The following is an 8,858-nucleotide window of genomic DNA, read 5'->3' on the forward strand; positions in this document are numbered from 1 at the left end:
AAGTGAGTATCGAGATCGCATAATTATGTGCAACCCCGCGATTTAAGGAATTCAGAATTCTTCCTCAACCAGTGCTTCTTGAAGACTTCATATTGAGAGGAGCAGGATTGGGGTATGATTCTAGAGCTGATACTTACAAGTTCATTAGATTTGGTTGTGATGATGCTAAAAATACCATAGCTGAGATGTACAATATGAGCTCTAATTCTTGGAGAGAGATTGGGATTCATTTGGGAATTGATGATGAATGGATTTGTTAAAGAGGGAGTATTTTGCAAAGGAGCTCTTTCTTGGGTTATACGGAGTTCCAGAGACAAGCCACTTTCTTTTGATTGCTCTAATGAGGAGTTTCATACCTTACCCTTACCAGATTGTCTTCAAATATTGTCAGAGATTGATTCATACTCTTCTTTAGGGATTAGCCTGACGACGTGGAATGAGTCCGTAGCTTTGTTTTTCTATCACAAAAAGAGAAGGGTCGCGCCGTCCATTGATGTATGGGTGGTGGATGACACTACTGTTGACGGTGTTAAGCGCGCTTGTTCTTCCATTAAAAAACTTAACTGTTGGACCCCTCGAGGGAATAGGGATGCCATTGACATTCTGGAAGGAGGGAGCAGCGTGGGTTTGATCTCCTACAACCTTCGCACCCGAAAGCTTACGAATCTTACAATCGATGGCGTGGGGCACATGCAGTTTGGTTTCAGTACGAGGAAGATAAAGCTTGGTTGCAGAGTTTACTCTCGTGGGAGTTCTTCCATGAGTTAGATTATGGTTGCCCAAGATTATGAACAAACTTAGGTTTGAATTGGAGCTCCTTTTGTTAGTTTAGTTAGACGTGTGTGCGATCTGTTTGGACACTGATGAGTAAAGAAAGCAGCCTATAGTTGTGTAAATACAACTCGGAATTTGGAGACCAAGAAATGCATTGTAATTTTTTTTTCTAAAAAAAAAAAAGACACTCTTTGTATAATGTTGTATGAGGAACGCAAGCTTATCGCTTTCGAAAGCTGTATGGAATGATGTTGCAACTAATTTGATGAGATTGATTTGTGTGGATAAATTTATCCACCAATTTCTAGTTTTTGGACATAGTTCCAGAAAAAAGTATTAAGAAATGCCAAAAGTTTATTTATTTATTTTTTCTTTTCAAAATATGAAATTTGCTTTGCTCTAAAAAATAAAAATGTTATCAAGTTTTGAGTAATCTCTATTTTGGTGCTCTTTCACAAGATGAAGTTCCAAATTTCTCGAGTAGAATACCTAGGGAAAAAAATATTTTCTTACAAGTAAATAAAATTTTGCAGAATTTATTTAAATTACCTGCCAACTGGAAAGGCTGTGTTAGCAATGCCAACTGATACAAAACTTGGATCTTCAAGGGCAATGATTTCCATTCTTTTTTTTATAAAAAAAAAAAAGACAAAGAAAAAAGGAGGTAGAGCAAGGTAAATAATACTCGTAAATAATACCAACATGTTAAACGTGTTTTTAATTCATTTTTAATCCTTTGTGAAAACATATAAACGACCGCAAGCATCAAGAAGTCTACAAGTTTGGCCACCAATGATGCCTAAATGGTAATTGCAAAACTATTAAGTTGTAAAGCGCAATTATTGCTCTGAAGATTATTGTCTGAGAAATCTGCCTACCCAGTACAACAACAGAAAGAGAATGTAGTCTCACATAGAGCCAAACCTTCTATACAAATTTTGCATGTCCGTTTTTTATTTGATTTCTTTTATACGATTTTATTGCTCTTGGCAATATAGAATTAGGTGTCAAATCCTTAACAAAAACATGATCATCCTTACTGATTAATGATAATGTGTTTATGCCACAAGTGTCATCGTTCTCAAGCACAAATTGGGATAGAACATTTTGAGATAATTTTTCAAAAGAAAATAAGGATAAAAGTTGTTAAAGATTTTCTCTTATATAAAACTTAGCTGCCAAGATGCATTGGGACATTAGTTTGATTTCGGAGTCAACGGAGCTGGAGCCAATATGCACAGCTTTGTGGTGACCAAACCCGTGACAAAGCTAACTACTCACTGACGACTCACTCATTTCCTTTTAATAGAATTTTCAACAAGGATGATTATAGGCAAAAATAATCACAGAAATTATGCTGCCTTTCATGCACTATAACAGCTGTTACAACTATCCTACATACGTATTCTACATTATTGTCCTCCTAAAGATGTTTCAGAATTCTTCACCTCCACGGGCAATAAATATCACAGAAAACGATGCTATCAAGTTACCTGGATTCAATAGCGTGAGTTTCAGAGCCTCGTAGAAAGGAACGGCGCCACCATATCTGGAAGGCTTTGCTGAGATTAGGGCATTCCGTGCCGTGCTTGGAAAAATTTCGAAACCATTCCATAAACAGCAGATACTGCTGCTTCAAGGGAAGGGTAAGGAGTGCCTGACCCATAGCTTCCTCCAACACCTTTGTGCTAAGCCCCTTTCTACAACGTTGCAGCCAACCGAAGTCTGACAGCATTGGGCCAAACCATGCTTGGAGAAGCCCTGATCTTGATTCTGTCCGGCAATGTAGTTTTCTGGTTCCCAGAGCAATGAATAATATTGCTGAAACCCGACTAAGCTCATACCTCACCATTGGAGATGCATTCTCATGCATTTTAAGCAGTTCTTCCTGATTTGCCCACATGTCCACAAACTCCTCAGCCATTTGCCGATCGAGCAAGATTTCTAGCAGCCAGTTTATATTATCGACTTGTCTTGATATCCGTTCAATCAAAGGCTTCCGTGAATCCTTCTTCACCAATTTCTCAGGAGAGACAGTTTCAGAGGTCTCCTCGAACAGGATGACAAGTGAATCCAAACAAGATTGGCAGATAGCATAAATATCCTCCTTATTGAGATCAGGTTGGTCCTTCTCATAGACTGAACTTTTGCAAAGAAGACCTTTAACTAATGACTTTAACTCATTCCTCGCCATCGCATCTGTACTGGAGGTGATAGACCAAATCAATTGTCTGCTTAAATTTTGTTCGGAATCCGGTGAATCGAGCAAATAAAGTCTGGCCAAGATGTCTCTGGTTGTCACATCATCAAACTTGAACCTTGTAAAGAGATCCCTTAGTTTCTCCTCTTCTTCCTCGGTCCAAGGAACAGCCTCAAGATACTTTAAACAGGACAAAACACCTTTAGAGAACATGATACCTGCTGACACCTAGCAACAATACAAAAAGACCTCGTTAAAGTTACAAATCAAATTAATCTTCCTTTTTTTTTAAAATGATAAAACGAATCCAGTTAATACTTCATTCATCACCCAAAAGAATAAGGGTATTCTTTGAATTTCTAAATATTTTGATTAAATATGGAAATGAACCAATGATTTTAACAAACTTTATCAATAGTGTGAATCACAGCATCACATATGCCACGTGAAAAAAAAAATGGTGAAATACATAGTTTGAATTAGATATGCATGCCACCTACGGAGGTTGTTGAAACCTTGAATGGCGGAAATTTATATACTTGTCCATTTATCAGTACAACATAACAATATCAAAGTCATACCCTGACTTCTGAGAGGAGCACAGATTTGACTTGGAAATTGTATAGAGTAGCAATCTCTACCTAATGAATTCATCTTGAAAGTCATAATAAACTCCAGGAACAAAGATAATAATTTACATAAGGAAGACAACTGAAAGAAGTATAGATTCTTCAGTGTGCGTGTTTCTACACATCTAACCCCCCCCCCCCCCCCCCCCCCCAAAAAAAAAAAAAAAAAAAACAGAGAGAGAGAGAGAGAGAATCAAACTTACATCACTTCTAGCTATTTTCATTACGCAATACCAAAAGCTTAGTGTTGAAAAGGAAGATCCAAAAACAGAAGACTTATAAAAACTTCATAAGCTTCCACACAATCGAAAGAGCCATACGGCCCGCGATATGAGAAACTGGGTTAATAGATTTGGAAAAATACATTGACCCAATCAGTAAAGCGACTTCAATATTCAAATTGATAATTGACGAGAATCTGTTATCCCTGTCTACAAATCACGCAACTGAATCCACAACCACATAGAAGTCAGAACTACAGAGTAACTGGACTTGACATTTCATTCTGGTTTACTCAAACAAAAACATCGAGAAAGGGTAGAGTAATTGGTTTACTATGTTTCTTTGTTTAAGATTCACACCTTTAGAAGTCCAGAACTGCAAAGTTGATGGCGGTCAATGAACTTCTATTGACTAACTTTTGAAACATCAGTTAGAGAGTGGAATTAGATTTTGGTAAGTTTGAAACCATCAAAGCATCTAAAAAAGGGAAACATGTCCAAATGCTTATGTTGACTTAACATGTCCAAATGCTTATGTTGACTTAACATGTTCAAATAACTTTCAGAAAACAATACTTCTCCAAGCAGAAGAAAAGCTGCAGAGAGAGAGAGAGAGAGAGAGAGAGAGAGAGATGGAATTCAAAAGAAAACAAGAAAAATGAAAAACTAGTAATGTGAATAAAAAGATTGGAAAATCACTGTCATAATGTACATATTACTAATCCCCCAAAATAAAAGAAACCATTTTTTTACTCTCTTTGCCTTGATAAAAGCTAAAGTTTCCAATGTAATAAAGTCAGTTAGTCCAAAAAAACGAAAAAATAAAAAAATAAAAAAAACCCATCAATTTAAGAAAGAAAAAGAAAAACACCGATAGCTCAATGAAAAAATAACAAAGCACTGACCTCAAGCACATCAATAGCTCGAAAAACTCCGATCTTGAGAAGGCGGTTTGTGATATCATCTTCCTCAAACATAAGCTCAATCGTTTCTCTGAACATTGCCAAGTTCTCCACCTCGGGAACCTCTATTCGACACATTTTCGACCCCGAAGAAGACGCCATTGACGTCCCCTTCCTGTATTCCTCTATCAATCCCGCAAATACCTCCGAATTCGCGCACAAAACCTCCGAGTTCAGCTCCAGAACCAACAATCCCCCCTTCTTTCCCCTCAAATTCAGTCTCACATCAAACGCATTGCCTCCGCAACACGAAGATTTCTCCGGCTGGGGCCTGAACCTCTCGCTTGGAGCCCTAAAGCTCTCAGATCTCGCCGGCGGAGCGGAATCTACGGCCGCCGGTGATTCAACAGCCATTTCCTGGATCGAATCAACCGTAGGATCGGAATCGATCGGGGAAACCCTCCCCGGAGACAAGATCCGGCGAGGATCGATCCGGCCGACCAACCCTAACCCCGATTTGGAACTCTGAGGTGAGTTGGGGACCGAGTTACTACTGTGTAGCTTCGCGAGGGTCTCGGTCTTGCCGTGGCGAAGCGTCTTGGAATGGTGGATTGAGATGCTGTCGGGGCTCGACGGCGGCACGGCGAACGAGCAGCACCATGATCGGCGGCGAGTGAAGGGATCCCGGCGGGAACTATGTCTCCGGCGAGAGGAATGGTCCATGGGATCTAGCAGAATCTGGATTATCGGAGTCGGAGTCTAGAGAGAGAAAGCGGAAGTGAAGAGAGAGAGAGTGAATGAGTGAGAGGTAACGAGAACGAGGGAATTGGCAATGGCATTCAGCAGGCACTGTGTTTGTTTGTTTGTGGAGAGAGAGAGAGAATATGCTTTTTCTTGTTTTTTTGTTTTTATTTTTGTGTTTTTTAATGATTGATTAGTTTGTAATTTTGTGTTTTGGTGGGAACTTGACTGTTAAAGTGTAGGGAGGTTTTTTTGTGAAGTGTCTTTCTTGGGAATCGCGGGCTTTTGGAGTTTTTGTTCGGTAATGTCGCTAATACCAATACTTGTTTGCCTTGGGTCAAGAATTTCCTTTTTTCTTTTTTTCTTTTTTGAGCTACGGTGAAATTTGTTTCAACTATCATGTCTTAAAGAGTTCCAAAAAAAATACAAGAACGTTTGTAGTAGGAATTATTATTTTATTCCATCGATAATGATTATTATTATTTTAATTGTTTGATTAATTTTTTAAAATATTAATTTATAAGTAATAGTAATTTTATAAATATTAACATATCACATTCTTAAAAAATTAATAACCATTAGATCAACCGCTCTAAATATAATAATAAGAGTTCAAAAAAAAAAAAAACTAAAACTTAACCGATTTCCTGATCAATTTGAGACCATTTTTCGGCTGGAGAAAGACAAAAAAAAAGGGAAGCTCGAAGGATATGATTCCAATCTATAATTAGTAATTAACGTTACATGACTTGTGAATGCTACAATAAGGCTATACCCTAATTGAGACAATAGAAAGTAATTTTTTTTTTCTAAAAAAAAAAAAAGAAAAATAGAGAGTAAAAAGTCTGTTTTCACTGTGTTTGGCATCGATTCAATTTTCTATTCTCGTCATATTTTGAAAAGATTAAAATTAGAGTTCTTTAAAGAGATTTTAAAATCTCTCATCCGATTTATTTTATCTTCGTTTCCTTTTTTTTCCCCCTACAAAAATAATCGTGAACTCTAAAATCTTTCGACTAATCTCCTTATTCTCTCTCTTTCACTTGTTTGTTCCACCAAACAAACTCTAATCACTAAGGGTATATTTGTTTGACCGTATTAAAATACGTATATTATAATACAACGATAAGATATTTGGTGTGACCATCGTATTATATAAACTAATACGAGTAGTAAATTAATACGGTTTATGTCGTATTATTGAATACAGATCATTTTAAACGTATTGTATTGTATTATTTTATAATGGATTAATAACCTTTGTTGAGATTGGGCACGACCAGATATTAGGGTCGGATTGATATAGAGTTATGCCATAACCTATAATTGTTAAAAAATTTAGAGGACACAATGCAAATTTTGTATTTATTAAAAATTACATTTTAACCCCAACACTTTTGAAAAATTACCTTTTTAACCCCAAAACTTTTGCAAAAAATTTACATTTTGACCCCAAAATTATTAAAATTTTGTATTTTAACCCTTATATAATATGTCATGACACCAAACACTGTATTATATTGTAATAATATAACACAATACAATATAATACAAGCTACTAAATATGACCTAAAGTACTCGTCGGGAAATTAAAAAAAATCAGTGTATTGTTATGTTTTAGTTTTGTGATGGGATAATCTTGTCGTATTTGAAGACAGGAAGATATGGTCTCTTGGCAAATTGTTATTAGTATTCAATTGTGTGTGCATTGAAGAGAGTTATTATTTACCCTTAAGAATGTATGAGTCTTAATTTTTACTAATTACTCTTAATAAATATCTTTTTATTAGTATAATTATTTGACTAAAAAAATAAAAAATCAAGAGTAAAAAGTAAAAATTCTCACTTTCAAAGTATATTTATCAAGATTACCATTTACTTAAATGTTTTAATGATAAGACAAAAGGGATTTTTCTTTCTGTCCAATCATCGTATTAGCACATTTTTCTCCGTGGCTTTGAGGCTTTTTTTGTTGCTCTTTAATATTATCCCATTGCGGGCCGGATCTCGTCGGAGTTAGGGACGGCGAGGGGACTTTTGTTGCGTGAAAGAGGGTGGCTGGGGAGCTCCAATGCACAACCGACGGACATAATTTTTACCCTAGGAATTTTTTTAGGGAAGCCAAAAAAACATAGTTAAAAAAAATGAATGGAATTTATTTAGCAAAGAAAAAGGCATTTCAACACTTAAAGCGGATAAATTTGTCATTTCATAAAATACAATACCCCAATGCATGATATCTCGCCTTTCCGTCCAATAAGTTAATGAAAGGAGTGAAGTTGATAGAATATCAAAGTTAAATGGAACAAATGATGCAAATTGAAATTCATAGGGCATGTTTTCACATTGTTAAAAGTTTAAGGGCTAAAATCTTCATATTTACTTTTATATTCGTTCTTTTTGTGGGTGTGTGTGTGTGTGTGTTTTGTTTAAAGAGAGATTTTTTCTTTTTGTTGGAACAAGATATGCCGATTCACGTGTCGGATGTTAATGTAAAGTCCTTTACTTTGCTTGTGGACTTATAATGACTTGATGCTTTCTTCAACATGCTTTTACTCGAATTTTTTTGTTAGAATATTGTGCATTTTCTTACTCAACCCCCCGAATTGATTCTCCCAAAAGGTTGTCACTCAAATTATGTGCGTCCTTTTCTAGTTTTCTTAATTAGACCCTTTTTTTTAAAAAAAAATTCCAGAACTTTTTTGCATTATGTTAAGGCCTTCGGACAAAATGAGGTAGGTAAAAGGATAACCCTCTATTTTTTTAATATAAAATGAGATTGTATTACTAAATCACAACCATATCAGCACTTACAAACTCAGTAATAGAATTAGGAAAATCTTCTAATCAGAATAAATCAGTAGCATGAAAATGCAAAATTGCACAAGTGTATGAGCTTCCATATTTGCACTACGAGAAACACAGCAACGCACGCCACCACCTACAAGTTCCATCAGATTCCTAATGTCTTCACAAATTATACCTTCCATAACTAAAAGAACATGATCATTTATCGCGCAGATTGCATTAATAGAGTCTCTTTCCACTATTTCCACTTTCAAACCACTATCTTGAGCGAAAAAAAAATTATGCGACTGCATTACTCTCTTTTTTTTATTTGTTTTTAACAGAATTTTCAATATAATGGGTGAAGTAAGAAAAATTTAATATTCAGACAATAAAATAAGAGTTTTTAAAATTTATATAGCAAAATAAAAATAACTCTAAAATTTAAAGACACTAGTAAAAATATCATTTTAAAATATCTCAATTTATTAGAAAGCCTAAATTCCATTATAGTATCAAAGACCAACTCAAATTAGCGACCAAATCAATATAGGATTGACACCTTAGACTGTACGGCCATCTAAAAAAGCTTTAATATATATAT

At 35.6% G+C, this 8,858-nt stretch overlaps 1 protein-coding gene across 1 annotated transcript; it reads right to left on the minus strand.

Annotated features, from left to right (window-relative positions):
- Positions 1 to 2,114: 2,114 nt before the first annotated feature.
- Positions 2,115 to 5,585, minus strand: LOC21403597 (BTB/POZ domain-containing protein At2g13690). The gene is made up of 2 exons (XM_024161983.1): positions 4,730 to 5,585; positions 2,115 to 3,202 (listed from the first exon to the last, which is right to left on the minus strand). The coding sequence occupies exons 1-2, from the start codon at positions 5,447 to 5,449 to the stop codon at positions 2,264 to 2,266; spliced, it is 1,659 nt and encodes a 552-aa protein (XP_024017751.1). The 5' UTR covers positions 5,450 to 5,585; the 3' UTR covers positions 2,115 to 2,263.
- Between the last annotated feature and the right edge of the window lie 3,273 nt (positions 5,586 to 8,858).

The sequence above is a fragment of the Morus notabilis genome, unplaced genomic scaffold (assembly GCF_000414095.1).
Source record: "Morus notabilis unplaced genomic scaffold, ASM41409v2 Scaffold698, whole genome shotgun sequence".
NCBI lineage: Eukaryota > Viridiplantae > Streptophyta > Magnoliopsida > Rosales > Moraceae > Morus > Morus notabilis.

Coding starts and splice junctions, on each gene's coding strand:
- LOC21403597 (XM_024161983.1), bottom strand. CDS start 5,449: ATGGACCATTCCTCTCGCCGGAGACATAGTTCCCGCCGGGATCCCTTC. Junction 3,203..4,729: donor GAGCTATTGATGTGCTTGAG/GTCAGTGCTTTG, acceptor TATTGTTGCTAG/GTGTCAGCAGGTATCATGTT.